General features: G+C 40.4%; 1 protein-coding gene across 9 annotated transcripts in view; it reads left to right on the forward strand.

The window, feature by feature from the left end:
- The first annotated feature begins 189 nt into the window (after window positions 1-189).
- LOC122342860 (liprin-alpha-2-like) overlaps window positions 190-18,253 on the forward strand; it is a 20,446-nt gene continuing 2,382 nt past the window's right edge. The window contains exons 1-23 of one of the 9 annotated variants that reach the window (XM_043237000.1): window positions 190-340; window positions 733-816; window positions 1,150-1,281; window positions 1,363-1,425; window positions 1,535-1,626; window positions 2,404-2,542; window positions 2,622-2,839; window positions 6,257-6,497; window positions 6,852-6,881; window positions 7,565-7,692; window positions 7,781-7,959; window positions 8,131-8,224; window positions 9,288-9,290; window positions 12,024-12,105; window positions 12,926-13,126; window positions 14,120-14,182; window positions 15,020-15,052; window positions 15,514-15,689; window positions 15,784-15,881; window positions 15,953-16,128; window positions 16,550-16,618; window positions 17,552-17,708; window positions 18,073-18,129. In XM_043237000.1, coding sequence (XP_043092935.1) covers window positions 299-340; window positions 733-816; window positions 1,150-1,281; window positions 1,363-1,425; window positions 1,535-1,626; window positions 2,404-2,542; window positions 2,622-2,839; window positions 6,257-6,497; window positions 6,852-6,881; window positions 7,565-7,692; window positions 7,781-7,959; window positions 8,131-8,224; window positions 9,288-9,290; window positions 12,024-12,105; window positions 12,926-13,126; window positions 14,120-14,182; window positions 15,020-15,052; window positions 15,514-15,689; window positions 15,784-15,881; window positions 15,953-16,128; window positions 16,550-16,618; window positions 17,552-17,708; window positions 18,073-18,129 — 2,557 coding nt within the window. In that variant the 5' untranslated portion in view covers window positions 190-298. Of the gene's footprint in view, window positions 341-732; window positions 817-1,149; window positions 1,282-1,362; window positions 1,426-1,534; window positions 1,627-2,403; window positions 2,543-2,621; window positions 2,840-6,256; window positions 6,498-6,851; window positions 6,882-7,564; window positions 7,693-7,780; window positions 7,960-8,130; window positions 8,225-9,287; window positions 9,291-12,023; window positions 12,106-12,925; window positions 13,127-14,119; window positions 14,183-15,019; window positions 15,053-15,513; window positions 15,690-15,783; window positions 15,882-15,952; window positions 16,129-16,549; window positions 16,619-17,551; window positions 17,709-18,072; window positions 18,130-18,253 lie in introns of those variants that run through there. The other 8 variants (XM_043237001.1, XM_043237006.1, XM_043237002.1 and 5 more) reach the window with 8 other exon arrangements.

Consider the following 18,253-nt stretch of genomic DNA (forward strand, 5'->3'; position numbering starts at 1 on the left):
ATATAGTATAGTTTATATAATTATAATTCCTCAATGCTACTTTTCCCCCAAAATGTACAGAAAATCGAATAATTCCTGCTTTAAGCACATTTGAGGTGAGACGTCGGCAGAACTTCTGAACCCTGAAAGGGTTAAAAACAAAAACAAAAACAAAAAAAAACTAAAAGACTGAAATTGCTCTAGCTTATTTTTTAAAACGAGCTGTTTCCAAACTGTGCAGTGGAAACATGGACAGATGCGCTGTGTATTATTAACACTGTGTGGTATTTCTCTGTATTGTGTGGTTTGGTAGTCTGATATGGAAGCTAAACTCCAGGACATGAACTGCAGTCTGAGGAAGGTGGGGCTGAAAACTGCTCTCTTTCATTCACTTCACTCTGGCTGTGGGTCTGTTTACTGCTGTTGTATTTCAGCTGCATGTGATGCTCAGCTGGGATTCTCTTCGCTTTAATGAGTTGCTGACGTACTTGGTTTGTTCTGTTCACCCAGGAGAGAACAGAAGCTTCAGGAAATACACGCTCCTTCTCTTTACCTGTCTGCTCAACCATGTCTGTGATGTTTGGTGTGATGGCACTTTATAAACCAAATTTACGATCTCATTAATCTAGATTATTTTCCAGCCATCATAGTCATGGTTCAAGGGTCTGTTCTGTTTTCTTTTTCTTTTTTTTTTGTTGGTTGTCTTTACATTTTCTCATCTGACAAAATGCATTGTGTGTGTTTGTTGTCCAGGCGGAGGAGAGACATGGCAGTATAGAGGAACGTATGAGACATTTAGAGGGACAGCTGGAGGAGAAGAACCAGGAACTGCTCAGGGTCAACATCCCTTTATGTCATTAAAGAATCCGCATCTTACTATATATTATAATCACATGCTTATTTTGTGTTATTTTCTGTTTTTGAAATATCCAAATTAATTTGTCAAACAAATATATACTTATTTACTTAATATATACTTTCTGTATAAGTGAATCGTGCATTTTGCAAAACATTTTGCAACCATAAATGCCCAGCATTGGAATTTTTTTCCCAATTTTCTCTAAATTATAAATTATATTTCTGAAGACATGGCTAAAGTTTAAAAGTATGTCTTGATTATACATTTTTATTCACCAAAAAAAAAAAATTCAACTGATTTTGTTTCCTCAGGCTCGACAGAGAGAGAAGATGAATGAGGAACACAACAAGCGTCTGTCGGACACCGTGGACAGACTCCTGACGGAGTCGAATGAACGTTTACAGCTTCACCTGAAAGAGAGAATGGCCGCTCTTGAGGAGAAGGTGAGAGAAAATCCAACCATCATGGCAGAGGTCTTCCAATAATATTGACCACTCACATTGTTTCGTTGACGTCTCTTTCAGAACGTGTTAATACAAGACTCTGATAACTACAGGAAGCAGCTAGAAGACTCCATACAAGAAAAGGTTATTCGTTTTTATTTTTTGAAAACTGGCACGGTGGAACAAATTTTGATGCAATGCTTTGCTATCCATTCTGAGTAAAATGAAACTTTAATGTGCTTTGCGGTTGTAGTCTCATCTCTCGGAGGAGATCGAGAAAATGAGATCTGAACTGGATCAGTACCGATTGAGGGCCGGATCCCTTACTGAGCCCACGCTGTCACGGTGAGACAGAAAGCATGAAAAACTCAGAACTATCTTTTTACAAAATAAACAATAGCTCCGTTCCAAAACCTTAACAAAATTTCGAGGCATGCGCTAATCGCGAAGGCTGTTCCAAATACAGTAGCTGGCAAGATTAGCAGCGCTGCATGAATTCATTCTGCAGGAGGCAATCCAAAGATACGTTGCTATGAGATCACACAGACAGTCATATTAATTTACTTCAGAGGGGAATTGATTTTTAACAATAATTTATCACCTTTTAAAAACAGACCTGCTGTGAGTTCTGAGGTTGTTAATTAGTGGTTTGGGTTTTTTTTGGAAGACATCAGCCCACATTTTTTTTTTAATTAAGTTTAATTATCATATTTAGTAAAATGATAGACAGATTGTAGGTTACCCATTAAAAAAAATCAACGATTAAATTAGAATTTGAAATGTGTTTAAAATGTTTGGCTCTTATAAACGTAATCAATAACTTCATGTCAGTATGAGATTATTCTCGATCTGTCACTGAAGAGCTTCCATTCTTGTTAAAATGCCTTGAAAGACTGTGGTGTATGTAGATAGCAATATAACTCACTAGGAACTTTATTACCATTTCTATGAAGTGTTTGTCAAATTACTTGACTCATACATTATGTTTTTACACTATGGTACCATTTAAAATGTTAGTAGTAATGCATTTTCATAGTAAATTTTCATTTAGAGTGTAAACAAAATGGCAAAGTTTTTCGCCAGGTGTAAATTCTAGATAACAAACTGTGGTCTTGATTCCAGGTCTCATCTGGATGCATCAGGAGATCTGCGTTTCTCTCTGGGTTCTCTTGCCGAGACTCAATCGGACCATTATCGCTCCACCAAGGTGATCCGCAGGCCAAGGAGAGGACGCATGGGGCTACGTAGGGACGAACAGAAGGTAGGATCTCGTCACCTTCCGTTTCTCTGTCTTTGTGCTAAAACTTCACTCCTTGTATTTCTATTTCATCTTCTTGCAGGCTAAGTCTCTGGGAGAGCATGAATGGCGCTCTCAGCAACTTGGCGTTCTGGGCGGCCACCCGTTCGAGAGCGACACTGAGATGTCAGATATAGATGACGACGACAGAGAGACCCTTTTCAGTTCGATGGATCTACTGTCTCCTGGAGGACATTCCGATGCTCAGACTTTGGCAATGATGCTGCAAGAACAACTGGATGCCATCAATAAAGAGATCCGGTCAGTTCGCTGATTTCGACCAAGGCACCTTTTTGTAGACCAGATTTAAATCATGTTGCCTTAATTGTCTACTCCGATATGGGCTACATTCAGATTGCTTTAAAGTCTGTAATGTCGTCCATCTGTAAAGAAAGATTATATTCTTTAAATATATCACCTCAGAGGTGATAATAAAACAGCAGGGGGCTTAAGATCGACCCTTGGTGCACATCTTTTTTAGTGTTATTAGCTTTGACAGCTGTTCATTTACACCAACAAAGGTAAGATNNNNAAATAACAAAAGTAAGACATTTGTTAGTCTGATTACTGTAGTAACGGAGCCTGAAACCTAGGCTGGCTTACTGAAACCTGACCTGGGATATCTGATATGGGGTGATTTATTTTTTTTAATCCACAACCATAAAGCAAATCTCAGTGACATTTTTAGTCAGGTTAAGGCTGAAATACACTGCTCATCTTTTGCAGGGATTTTTCTACTCTACCGTTTGGCAGTCTAGAGTCTCATTGCCAAAATCTGGAGCCGGTCTGCACATTTTGTGTGGTTTCGACAGATTTCACGTGTGATTTTCAGCTTCAGAATATGAATCTGTAAAGTTTGCAGACATCAAACATGTTTTTTCTGTATAACCATTTACAAAGTCAGCAAGTGTGGACATTGTTTTACAGTATGCTTGGATTTTAAAAGTCCTGTAGAGTATTCCAGGCTTAAGTCTTTTTTAATGTTACAACAATTTTTCTCCATTTTAATTGGCAATTACAAATCAGTTGTTTCTGTCCTGTCACACTCACTCATTCTACTGTAAATTTCTACATCTGATCTTTTCTGACCTTTGCTACCCGTTTATTTTCCATATTTTATCCAGAGTGCCCTGATTACTCAGACTGCAGTTGGAGGACAACTTGAAGTTCCTTGACTATTAGCCTTATAGCTTGTAAAAAGTACAGTACAAGGAACTTGTCGTCTTTACATCTTAGAAGCATAGATTTATCATTTTAAGTTTCCTTCCATAGCCTGCATATAACCTTCTAGTCCCTAGCTAATCCCTTCTCTCATATTTGGATCTTTTAAGTGTCACATTTATTAGAATTTCTACATTTCTGCAGAGACGCTGGATCAGGATTCTGCTACACACGAGTCCTTGAAAGGAGTAAAAACAAAAAAGTTGTGCCTTCAGGCGATGTACAGTACATTCTGATTTAAATATCAGCCAGGACTCAGAGTTTCTCTCCTAGGCTGTTCAAGCTTGATTTGAGACTTAAGAACTTGAGGAGTGGAGTTGAACAAGAGCAGCTGACTCAAAGTTTTCCTTGTGGGCACAGAAACCATTCACTCCATGTGGATTTCTGCTGTCCCTGATTTCAGCTATCACCTGTATGCCTGGACGTGTGTCCTGCATGTCAAAGTCGTTTTACAAATTGGTCGTCTTAAGGCCAAACTGGATTCGAACCAGCAGCCCTTGCATGAATACACTACAAACTGTAAATCAGGGTAAAGGTCGTGTAGTGCATTCCAGCCTAAAGGCCGTCAAAAGCAAATTTATGACTTTAAATCAAGTACTAACAAATAAACCATGTTGGTCCTTTGGATTATATTGAGATCTAATTTGAAATTTGTCCAATTTAGTAGAAATGTGTGATTAATATTTGAAGAAGCCAGAACAGACTGAGAATCTTTCTTCAGCCTTTTTCTTTAGTTGGATTTTAGTCCCGAGTTATTTCAAAGGTCATTTTAAATTCAGTAAGAGACACTCACTGCAGACAAGTTTAAATTTTTTAGATGGTTTTCTGTCCTGATATTTCCCACATTTATTTTTGGTCAGGAGCTCCCTTTATGTAAATTTTATCAAGATGGCTACAGCAAAAAAAAGTGGCTTATAAAAAAATGTGCAACCTCATATATAACATACAGTATGTGTGCTTAGCTTTATTTGATTACCCGTGTACAAATGCAGCTCGCTATGCTGTTAAACTGTGCCTCTAATGTCTGCTGGGTTTTTTGATTACAACAGGAAGAAAGATGGTCCCCCTGTGTGCGGTTTATTTCTTTCCCCCCAGCCGTGGGCCGCTTTTGATAAAGCACCAGCTTTGGTTTTTTGCGCTTTTGGGCTAGAAGACTTTTGGGCTGTTGGATGTCTTACAACAAACTGTAAACATGTTAAATATGCTTGACAAACGGTCAGCGTTTAGTTGTTTGCAGCCTGCTCGATGGTTGCTTTACGATATATTCAATAAGCCAAGGCCATGAAAAACATCCAGCACAAAAGCTGTCTAATGTTTCTCGAGCATTGTCGGTCGTGTCCTCAAGCGTTTTCTGAATCAAAGAGAACCAATCAGTCTTCGGCCGGTAAAGCACGAGATTTCATTATTTCTCCGTTTCTCTGAGCTTATCATTGCATTTTTTTTGTCATTTTTCTATGTTGAAGGTGAATTGCAGAGGCGAAATTAAATAAACAGTTTGTAGGTTGATTTCCCTGAAGAGTGTAAATGCTTTAACTTTGCTCTGTGTATTTGAACAATTGGAGCATTCAACAGTTTCGTTTGGTTTTTGCTTTGATTTATCACAAGTAAATGGTTTTTTTTTTCTTGCTAAACAACACAAGCACACAGAAAGTTCTGGTTCTTGAGAAGATACCATAGCATAGGCTACTTTTATGCTTTCTTTTGAGATATATAAAAAATGTTAGGGTATTGTTTGAAATGTGTTTTTTGTAGAAATTATCTATCCGGTATTTAAAGAGCGGTTTACGTACCTTGGCCAATTTTCTATATATTTTGTAATAGTACCTTTAAAGCAAGGATGTCTAAAACTGTGCCTGAAGCCATAACCCCATGTCACAAAGGCAGCATGTAAATTCTCTGAGGCCCCCGGAGTCTTCACAGACTTAATGCATTTCTTATTGGAGATTTCCCCCCTCATAACTCAATATTCCAATCATCAAGGCCATGCCATTTTATCTCTTTGGACACATGCACCTGGTGGAGACTGGCATCTTAAAATGCACAGCACAGCATATCACAGCTGAAAAAGCAAAACAGTAACAATCTTGCTTCACAAACCTGACATCTGCACAAAAAAAATAAAATGATTTGCATAAACTGTGATATCAAATCTTCTAAATCTGCTAAGCAGTCTAAACATTACTGTGCATTCAGTAAACAATAAAAATTTCTAATGAACCGCTGCTTTATGTTCATTGTGTTGTGCTTTTCATTCCGTACCATCCGTTGTAGTAACTTAAGGGCTAATTGTTTCGGCTGCATTGTTTTCAGTCCTGTTGACAAAATTATTTACACATTTTCACCCAGCAAGCTCAGCACCAAAGTAAAGTTGTAAATCAAAATGCTATTAGCGCATTATCATACACCGTAATTTCTGACTCGCTGCGGGCTGAACTCTTTTTCCCCTTGTAACTCCAGGCTGATCCAGGAAGAGAAAGAGTCGACAGAACTGAGGGCAGAGGAAATCGAGAACCGCGTGGCCAGCGTGAGCCTGGAGGGGCTGAACCTGGCGCGGATGCACCATCCTGGAGCCTCCATCACTGCCTCGGCCACCGCATCCTCCCTCGCCTCCTCCTCCCCTCCTAGCGGACACTCCACCCCCAAACTCACCCCGCGCAGCCCTGCCCGAGACATGGAGCGCATGGGGGTCATGACACTGGTATACAGGCCCACAGGGGTCATAACATATCTTCATAAGAAGATTCGCAGTACATTTTCTTTAAGCTTTTTATATATTAACATTGCTGATCATATATAGAGGAAAATGGTCATTATAAATGATTTTTTTTTTTTTTTATGAAAACAGTATGCAAATTTTAAAACTTTACAAAAGCTTTTTTTCATTCAAATTGTAGTGCTGGTTAAGTCACAGATGACACCATACTCATGTCTCTCAATCAAATGCTGTATTACAGCTTTCCCACTCATTTCTGCATCATGTTGCATTGCTTTGAATGCCTCATGACTATCCAGCATATATTAACCTGTTAACATATTTGTATTTTTTCTGCAGCCCAGTGACTTGCGGAAACACAGGAGAAAGGTACTCAACATGCGGTCTCTTCACAAAAGAGCTTTTTTTTATTGGCAGCATAGTGGACACTGAGGTTGGGGGAAAATCTGAATAAAAAAATAAAATAAAATCAATTTCCAATTTAAGAGTTGGAACCGAATTGATTTGGCTACGGTTCAAAAGGGTGAACGCGATGAATAAAATAGGAGAAAAATTTTGAGGCTTATGCTTTTTAAAAAAGACAAATTTACTTAATTCTAGTTCCATTCTAGTACCATTTTGGCACATGTATATTGTTTTAAACATCTTGATATATTTGTACTGGCTAAAAAAACAACAATGAAGATTGTTATTAAGGTAAATACGTATTGGTAAATTATTTTACAAACACATTTTTAATATTAAAAAAAAAAAAAAAAATCTGAATGTGGATGACATTTGCTACTTTGGATTATTATTGAAGTGTTATTGGCTGAGGTTTCTGGGATACCTCATTTGGTATCCTATTTTTTCACCCCAAACCTCAACCTAAAGATATTTAGAAGAACATTAGGAAACAAAAAATATGTCCACTGAGTTCCACTGAGACATGTCTCAAATTATTTTGTTTTCTATTTGAGTTAAATTTTTTTGATCGACATGAAAGTAATTAAATAAGAGCACTTTAATTTTTGGGTGAACTGTCCCTTTAATTCAGTTTCCCTCTGTCACAGATCGCAGCGGTGGACGAGGACGGTCGAGAGGACAAGGCCACCATCAAATGCGAGACCTCGCCACCTCCCACACCTCGCCAAGTCCGCATGACCCACACGCTGCCTGCTTCTTCGCACAATGACGCACGGTGAGATGGCGAAGACAGCAGCCAGACAACATCCTGCGTACAAACATAACCTGACTTTCCCGCTGTTAATCTGTTTGTCTGTCTCCAGCCTGACAGCTGCATTAGAGACGGAGGCCAGTGCTCTGAGCAGCGTAGCCAGCAGTCAAGACTCCCTCCATAAACAGCCAAAGAAGAAGGGCATCAAGTCCTCCATCGGACGCCTGTTTGGGAAGAAAGAGAAGGCCAGACTGGGGCAGCTGGGGAAAGAGATTATGGGACCAGGACAAGGTAAGAACATCAAAATATGATAGACATAGTGAGATATTAAGAGTTTTGTATACCTATATATCACAGAAAACTCAATATAGATTTAATCTGATTAAAACACTGATCTAGAGTCGGACATCAGTATAATTTCAAATTGTATCAAATGATTGGTTAATGGATCTTCTCCATCAGTAGGGAATGTATCCGATCCTGAGCTTCTAGGTCAGGATATTGCTGTGGGAAAGCTGGGAACGCAGGCAGAGAAAGATCGCAGGCTTAAAAAAAAGTAAGTATTTTATAAAGCGCTCTCTGACGAATTGAAATTACACACCTAACACAACCTTTGATGAAGGCAAGTCATTCCTGGGCCCAAATCTCATATAACACAACTGACACGACGTAACAAACAGCACAAATACTGTGACATTATGTTTCACACACCTCTTTAAAAAAAAAATATTGGAACACATGGCCCATCTGGATGCGTTGTAGTGCCTTAGGCCAAAAAACATACTCTACGCAAGTGAGAGCAAGCTTTGTGTACGGACTTAGAGTGATAGAGAGTTATACGGTAGATTCGTTTAAATCATTTGAACTAGTTTTGTTTCATCCACATCTATAAACATTTCAACTTGCTAATTCTTTTTTACGCAAAAAAAGATCCTTGCTAAGACGTGCCGTTATGTTTGCGTAGAGTATGTTTGGGGCCTTATGTTAGCTAATCTGAAACAGAAAGCATTTTGAGTGTCAACATAGTTTTACATTTTCCAAAACCATTTAAATCACTGTTTTGTGACGATAATAGAGGCTGTTATCTATATGCCACTAATTAATATACAATTAATGTACGATTGCCATTTATAGAATGTATGTTAACATGAGAATGTGCCTTTCATAGCAGGCTTGTGACTCTGTTGCAGACTTGGTTGTGTTTACAGCATGTCATGCGATGCTTGCCGTATATCACATTTCTTTGCCTTAACGCTAATGGTTGAATGTGACCGTCTTGTGTAATTTGACTCGTGTCGGTCTCATCCATCGCGGCGCCACACAAAGGCGGCTCTTCACCGTTTCCATCGCAGTGTCACACTTTCTGCATGCTGTATGATTAAAAAACGAACTTTTAAAGACTAGTAGATCTGTTCAATTGTGACCAAGAAGTCAACATCTAAGTGCAAAAAACCACGATTCTCAACAGTAATGCACGTCTCTTAGCCGAGGTGGATTTTTTTCTAAAGTCTACATACAGTATGCTCAATAACAAGCATTTAATTTTGTCTCCCATCGCTTTCTCTATTTTTCTTTTCTCTCTCTCTATCTCTTTTTCTCCTCATCTGACTCTGTATCAGCGGGTAAGTTTAGTTTGTGTTGCCGAGACTTGCTGCATTTTCCACTGTCAACGCTCTGTCCGTGTCTGTCGTCATGCTCCTAAAGTGTGTGTCTATCTTCAGGGGGGTCCGACGCATTTCCTTTCTGTCCATCCAGAGACCCCCACCTCTGCCTTTCTTTTTCATTTGACTGTAAATGTGATTCTCCCCCGCTGCAGTTCTATAGAGGATGCATCTCTGCCTGGAGAGAGAATGTGTGCCTTTATAACAACCTGTTCTCGATCTGCCATGCCGAGGCCTTTCTCCTCTCGTGTACGTGTGCGTGCGTGTGTGCATCGTGTGCCGTATTCAATAACCAGGTCTCGTCTCTGGTTATGGACTGTCAACTCATTGACTTCTTCCCTGCTCTTTTTTTCTTTTCATTTTGTTTTCTCTCATAACTGTTTCTCTCCCTCCCCAGCTACAGTATGTTCAGAAGAAGTCACTCATGCGCATTAAATTCGACCTGAACATATGCAATCCAACACGTAAAGATGAGGAGAGATACATCATAACCACCACCACCACCACCACCACCACGAAGGCCTTACTGCCTTTACAGCGCACAAACATGAAAGTTCACGCCGGCAGGAGGGTTCCCCACCGACACGGTGGCGGTGCTCAATCCGGTTCGATGCCGTGTTTTTCCATCAAACATAAGGCGGTTCAGGAAGAGTAGAACCATTAAACCTGACTGTTTAAAGCAGAGCAATTAGTCTCACATAGATAGACTTTCAGTAGGCATGACATAAACGTCTACATGCACGTTACTGTTCTTATTGTTACCGATTCATCCATGCACGTTCAATTGTGGCAGCTGCGTATGTAAAAGAAAAAAAAACATCCCTTTTTGACTATTCAGATCCAGCTCCAGCCACTGAACAATGGACTGAAACAACTCTCAGTTTCAGCTGGATGCACGTGACAATGTGAGAAAAACACATTCGTCGCTACTTCCGACTTTAACTGTCAGCATCAAGTATGGTCCATTTTATTAGGTTTTAGGTCCCGTTTACACTAGTGCGTTTTTGTTATAAAACGCATTACTTTTTGTACAGTTATGCCTATCGTTTACAGTACTCCTCAAAAGACTTTGAAAACACTGCAGATCGTGTTTTAGTTTGAAAACTTCTGGGTATCCTTGACGACCGTGTAAACGACAGCATCATGCTCGTTGTCGTACCCGTAGATGTATGTTGGGAGATTGCCTATTCGACCGCTCACACAGCACACACAGGCACCCGTCATCTAAATAATAGGGGATCTACCTAAACACATGTATAGGTGTGTCTACATGAATGGTCATGTGACATGCTGTGCAGTGTAGATGGAGAGTGTTTCTGAAATGCAGCAGAAACCGCCAGTGTAAACGTTAACCCCCCCCCCAATTACATAAAAAAAACCTCAATTAAACAGAGTACTAACATATGTTTCCAAAACTAGCAATATTAGAATTGCTCGCTTACGGGTTACACAGAAACGAAAGAACCGAGTAAGAACCGGATCTGGCATCGTTCACCAGCACCACTTTGGTGTTTAAAAGATATCAGCGGTCACGATTTGAGATTTGATTTGTGCAGACAGAACCATATCATTCACTACAGCATGTGTCTGTACTGTACCCAGCTCTTCTTCAAGTGTCCTTACCGTACACCCCGAACCTGCGGTTGGTTCACGAAGCTGCTCTCTGAGGGAGGAACACCCAACTCTCTCTGCCTTAAAGTCCACAGCAGCTTCCGCACACTATAAAACACTCACCTGTGCTCGTTCTTTAGCGAAGTGCCCTCAGAATTACGCCACAGTTCGACTAACGGTAAAGCCTTGCCTCAAAATACCTCTGAATTTGACAGAACCTCGGAGACGAGTGCTCTCTGAGATCCAGACGTTAGAGGGAGAGGTATATTGAAACATTTTTAAAGACACGCTCTATGTTGCAAGACTTTCGGTTCCCGTAAATTTGGTAAACGACAAGAGGCAACCTTGAGGAAAGCTACACATATTTCCTAGGGGAGATAAGTGCAGAAAGTGTCTGCGTGAAGTCTGATGAGAGTTTATGATAGCAGCCTTGTCTTAAAGCGCAAATATTTATCAAGACAAACGCGGACTAGGGTTCAAACGAAAACGCATTTCTGTTTTCCCTCGATAAGTCACAGTATTCCAGTTTGCTAAAGCTCTCGGTTTAATAGACGAGGATCAGGTCGCAGCAAGGAAATGTCACAATATGTTTATCTGAGGAACTGGAAGTTTCAGTTCGCTGGCGTGTCAGCGTGACCGACTCGCTTAGTTTCTTTCCTTCGTTTCATCCACCCGAAAAACCTACCCTCTTTGATTTAGAAAGCCAGACTGCGTTTAAGAGACGAGGCAGGCCCTAAATTAAATTACGGAGTGACGTGAACTCAAACAGAGCATTATATTGGCTTTTAGTGTTACCTTTGGACAGAGATTACATGGAAAAGTAGCGGGTACAAAAGAAACTTTTAAGAAGAAACTTGCGCATTTAGTGTTCCATGTTGCTCTGATAAACAGATAGTGGCCATTAAAGGACAGGAAACCTGGCAGAGACAGATAAAGCATCTCACTTTCTCTCTCTACATGCCCCTTTGCCCCTCTCTCTCTCTCTCTGTTCAGTTGATTATCTCTAAGCTGGTTCTGTCTTTCTTCTTATCTGTCTTCCTCTCTTGTCTCGCTCTGTCTCTGTCACCTGCTCTCTCTCTCTAGACACGAGTTGTTGGAAGAAGCCAGAAGAAAAGGGTTACCTTTTGCTCAGTGGGACGGTCCTACAGTTGTTGCGTGGTTAGAGGTGGGCAGTACTTTTTTCTTTTCCAAGTAAAAAAAAAAAATGTATATAAAAAGTGACACAAAACATATGGCTAGTGAATACTGTGAGATCATTAGTCACTATATAATCTCGGTAACCATTTGCAAAGTCACTAAGTAATGATGTCTAGTGATTTCAAATCCTATGCTGTGGTGTCTTCCAGTGTTAAATATACCATATACCCGGTTAAATTTTTAATTACATCCTTGTATGGGAGACTGGCCATAATGACACAGAGGAAATGTGTGATTAATGGTGGCCTGGGGTGGGTTCCTGGGAATTATTTTTGTGTTTTTTCCATGTAATAGTACAGATTCTTTACTGCGTGGTCCAGGTAGCTCCGGGGCTCTTCAATGGCAGCTAAATAAAGACTTGAGTTGTATCGACTCAACAGCACAACAGTTGCACATCGCATGCTGAGATCAGTGTCTCCTAGAGTGATGCAATTGAAGTGTTTGGTTGAAGTAACACGGCTGCAATGTTTTCCGGAACTGATACGAGTTTACCAAGATGCGGTATTTTTCTTTTTTTAATTAACGGTTTATCGAATAATTTCTGCTTTTGATTCGAAAAATTTAATTCGCATCAGTGAATGTGAAGTAGAGAAGGAGATGTGTGATTTTTGCCAGCATCCAGAGTTGTTTGTTTGTGGGTCTGTTGGCTTTTAATTCATTAGCTCTAAAGCAATGGCGCCATCTAGTGGTTATGTTTGGAAGACACTGTAGTCACAATAATGCATTGATTGTGCTTGCATTTTTTGATATAGGTGTTTAATCATGCTACAATGTGTGTGTGTTCAAAGCTTTGGCTAGGGATGCCAGCGTGGTATGTCGCAGCTTGTCGTGCCAACGTAAAAAGCGGCGCCATCATGTCGGCCCTGTCGGACACGGAGATCCAGAGAGAGATCGGCATCAGCAATCCTCTGCACCGCCTCAAACTGCGCCTGGCCATCCAGGAGATGGTCTCGCTCACCAGCCCTTCAGCTCCTCCTACATCTAGAACCGTGAGTGCGCGCACACAAACTATTGATTTTCAGTAACATACATTTGTAAACAAAACCGCCCATTGGTTTCATCATAAGGAGTCTTGCATTATTTGGCAAATTACTGGGCGGCACCAGTTAGCTATAAGTGTCAGTCCCCATAGCCACTAAACCGGATCGTCGTCATCAGCTATTTTCAACCCATCCACAGCTTTATTTTGTTCCATCGTCATGGTGATAGTGTCTTGCATCGATCAGAGAAACTGGAAACTCGACAGCTGATCTGGCATGGTATCCTGTAATGATGCATTCACAGCACATCCCAGCGGTCAAACTGCAGCTTGTGTATTTGATGTTTTTCTTTTTTCTTTCTGAAAGTTATTCTTATGCACTCCTTCCCAAAGCATCTCCCGATAAACTACTAACTACACAAAGTGTGGCGCACACTGGACAATTTTGTCCACACCTGGACAAATAAGTCCAGACTTATTTTGATCTGGGATAAAAACATTGCATCTCACTTTTTTTGTTTAAACATGAAAAAAAAACGGAACAAAAAATTGCACAGTGTGTATGCAGCTCATTTTGCTCTTCTGAAGTTGTGGACTTCAGCAGCGGTTCCTTTTCCGTCATTTTAGGTGCATCCCATTCTATGTATTTATGCACTGTTTATTCTATGCTGTTTTGTAGCAAAGGGGAGGGGCTATCAGATACCCATGTTTAATGACAAAATAACCATATACCTTTCTTAGACTACGCAGATTGGTACATAGTGCATAAATACGCAGTGTTTAAGTGAGCCATTTGGGACGCAACTTTGTCTCCCCTGATGTGCATTCAGTGTGCTTGTGCTCTCTGTATGCATGTTTATCTCAGGCCTTTGACTCTGTGGGCGGGCCTTGCTAATGATCTGACTGTGATGCTGTAACACTATTGGCTTACAGTGCTGCTGCTCTTCTTCTTTAACACTGCTTGCCCTTCCTGTCGGATTCATCTCTGGGGCCGCCCACATAGCCGTCGGGTAATGTGTGGGTAACCCACGAGGAAATGGAGACCCTTGCCGCCCCCTCCAAAACGGTCAGTCACTTCATTCTTTTTAACTCTAACCAAACTAGGGTTGTTGTTGTTTTTTCCCCCCCACATAATCCTTTGATTGCATATTTTGCTTTCACAGAAACAGAAAGTCGACATGAAATCGAAATCATCCCTCATTTACTTTATTAGGATGTTACTAAGTGGCTTTTGTTCTGAATTGATTTTCCTTTAACAGTCAAAGGCAAAAAGCAACAACAAAATAAAAGTTAAAGTTGGAATATATGTTATTGACTATCCAAAAAACGAATTTACAAAAGTAAAATGAGTTACGAACGCGGTTTCATGTCGACTGTGAGCTCTAGTTCCTAACTGGGCAGAAGAAGATTTCATTAATTCATGTCTGAATATATTTGAGCTTCAATAATCAACTCATATGTGCTCGTGTTACATCTAGCGCTATGACCGTGCGGTGGTGATAGAAGCCCTAATTTTCAATCGAACAGCTCTGGAAAAAAAACGAGGCAGAACAGATGTAAAGTTCTCACATTCAAATCAAATGCAATCAGTAAAAAGAGACTAAAAGTAGCCTCGTTGTTCTCCATTGAGCCTCATCACGGTTCAGTCTCATCAGCGTATAAGGAGCGTGGAATGAAAACGTGTCACATGTGCACTGAAGATGGCCGCATGTCGTGTATGTGATGTAGTTTGTGTGTGGTGTTGCATGCAGAATTCAACTCAACTTGAGGAACTCAAGTTTTTCATCCACTGTGTGAGCTGTTGTGTATAGCGTTTAAAACTAAACACATGGTTTGAAAGTTAAAAGACGTACATATTTTCAAAACGTAGCACAGCTGCACTCACTTTCTTGTGCTTCCTCAGAAATCAGAGTCAGAGGAGGGGAGCTGGTCCCAGGTGAGAAATCCACAGAGCTGCATTTCAATTCATTTCTTACAGAAAACACACATTAATGAATGATTTACTATGGATTTTAAAAAAGCTTAGCTATAACATACACTTGCTAAAGGGATAGTTCATCCAGAGTCATTAGTTAGTCAGCTCATTAATTCCAAACCTGTAAGACATTTGTTCATCTTTAGAACACAAATTAAGACGTCACATGGACTATATTAACAATATCCTTGTGTTTTCATTTGTGTGTTATCCAAGTCTTTAACACAGCACTTGAGTACCAGAAAGACTATCAATGGATGGATGGATTATACTGCAGTGATAATAAATGAGCACAAAATTAGCATGACATTTGAACGATATAGTGTGACATTGAAATTCAGCTTCGCCATCCTGGGAAGGATTTGGTTTAAAAATAGATGTAACGTGTAAATGTTTCACAGTATTACTGTTTGTGCACATAGACGCTGGCATACGGGGACATGAACCACGAGTGGATAGGGAACGAGTGGCTGCCCAGTCTAGGTCTACCTCAGTACCGCAGCTACTTCATGGAGTGTTTGGTGGATGCACGCATGCTGGACCACCTCACCAAGAAAGACCTCCGAGTGCATTTAAAGATGGTGGATAGCTTTCACAGGTCAGTAGTCTCCAAGTATCGCTATACAATCTTTTGATAGGATTAAATCATCCTAACTCGCCGCCTTTGAACGTATGGTTAAAATGTGCACTAGAACCAGTCTGCAGTACGGCATCATGTGCCTAAAGAAGCTCAACTACGACAGGAAGGAGCTAGAGAGACGCAGAGAGAGCAGCCAGCATGAGATAAGAGGTAAGCAGAAGCTTCTTGGAAACGCTCCTAGGGCTGCGAGAAGCTAACGAAGTGTGTGTATGTTTACACAGACGTGCTGGTGTGGACTAACGAGCGCGTGATTCGCTGGGTCCAGAGCATCGGTCTCCGTGACTACGCCAACATCCTGTTAGAGAGCGGCGTGCACGGGGCGCTCATAGCACTCGACGACAACTTTGACTACAGCAGCCTGGCCCTACTGCTGCAGATCCCCAACCAAAACACTCAGGTACCCATCCGCCCATGTGTCCCCACACACACACACTTTACAGTTAAGGCTGTTTCAGTCAAAAAAAGCGAAGTAAAGAGTGCTTGCATTGATCGCTTTCAATGTGGAAAAAAAAAACAAGTACACTTCCATAATGTAATTAAAGTGCTCCATTTACTAATTTTGTATCTAAGCACTAAATACATTAAGTACAAAGGTAGTAAGTTAAAAGTGCATATTCATGGTGTCACAAAATAGCACAATTGAGTACAACTTAGATGGTCTTAAGTGTATCTTTAAGTTCTAAAGAATCATTTTTGGTATGTTAAGTACAAAAGTAGTGTGCAAAAATAATTGCATTTAATTACATTATGGAAGTGTACTTGTTTTTTACTGGGTAACAGTAACTTGTCCATGTGAATGAATGCATTCTTTTCTTCAGGCTAGACAAATTCTGGAAAGAGAGTACAACAATCTGCTGGCGCTGGGAACGGAGAGACGATTAGATGAGGTGAATCACTAGTTTCTTACATTTCGTATAGAAGCGAACAGTCAACAGTAGTTCTCTTCCAAGTGTTTGACCACTGACACCACCTACATGCTGCAGCCAGTGTCGTGAAGGAAACAAATGAGGGACTGTGAATACAACTTTCTCCGTCAATAGCTCCCACACAAAAAAAAAACCTCAACTGCAAATTGATTTAAATATAGATTTTCTTGTTACTAAAGAAACAGTGAAATAGTAGTCACTTGGTGAAAAAAAAAATAGCTTTTTAACCTTCACAAGTTGCCTGCCACAAGGCTCTAACACCAATAACTGTTTATTAGCATTAATATTATTAACATATTGGCCGTTTATTAGTACTTATAAAGTGCATATGCTACATCTCTAATCCGACCCAATATCTAAACTTAAGAAGTACCTTACTATTAATAAGCAGCAGATTAGGAGTTTGAGGCAAAAGTTAATTCAAGAATTAGGTCCTTAACCTTGGCTGTTGTTTCTGTTATTGTTCTTCTTCAAAGTTTCAAGGTGATTCAGATGTTATGTATTTTGAAATTTGCCTGATGATTTTGAGAATGAAATAAAAAACTGTCCACTTACAGGACATAACATATGTTAAAACATGATATATGAAGGCCATCCAGTGAAGAAAACTAACATCGCTGTCAGATTAGAATTAGTCAGTTGATCGAGAAATGCTTCGATTTTTGAGAATTGTTGAAATAAAATATCAAAAGGATTAATAATGCAGATTAATTTTCACAGCCGCCTTTTGATCATATTTACCAAGGGTGCCGTTATTTTTGACCATGAATGAGCTAAAAATAATTGTAGAGGAAAGCTAATTGGAGTTGAGGCATGTACGTATTGTTACGTAATTAATTAAAGCAACAAGACAATGTAATGTTAAAAAAATACTTTGGACTAAATCATTGGCAGTGTGACGAGAAGGACTTCCGAGGACCGTCGTGGAGGAGGCAGTTTCCTCGCCGGGACATCCACGGGATCAGCATGATGCCCGGCTCAGCAGAGACCCTGCCCGCCGGCTTTCGCCTCACTGCCACCTCCGCACACTCACGCAGACTGCCACCAGAGGGTGAGACGCGCAGATAGATTCACAAATACCATCCTAAGAGGTGAAAAAGAAGCGTGCTATGTTTGGCATGGGATAGCGGCATTGCGGCTTAGTGGTAACTGAATGGGTTTTTGAAACATTGACCAAAACAATGTGGAGTAGATGAATAGAAATAAGAAAAGAGCGTATAATGAGTGAACTATCCCATTAGTAAATATTTAGGCAAATACAGTATGTAATGAGAGAATTTTATATAGATGTTCTTTTAACATACACAGACTTGACCACAAGAGGCTCACACAGAAGTAACGGATGTATACTGTACACACAGGGTTGACTGTGTTTCTGTTGTTGTTGTTTTTTCTTTTGGACTGCTGCTGGGTAGTCCTGTATGAGGCGATGGACGACAGTCCTGACGACATGTATTTGGACTGGTTTCAAGGTCAGACACGTCAGAGCCTCCAACCGTGTGGCATTCCCGACCCCGTCCCCACAGTGCAGTGTGCTCGTACCCCCTTGAGTGGTCTCAGTGTGTCCCATCCTTTCTTAAGTGTCAGATTTGAAGC

The sequence above is a fragment of the Puntigrus tetrazona genome, chromosome 4 (genome assembly GCF_018831695.1).
Source record: "Puntigrus tetrazona isolate hp1 chromosome 4, ASM1883169v1, whole genome shotgun sequence".
Lineage (NCBI taxonomy): Eukaryota > Metazoa > Chordata > Actinopteri > Cypriniformes > Cyprinidae > Puntigrus > Puntigrus tetrazona.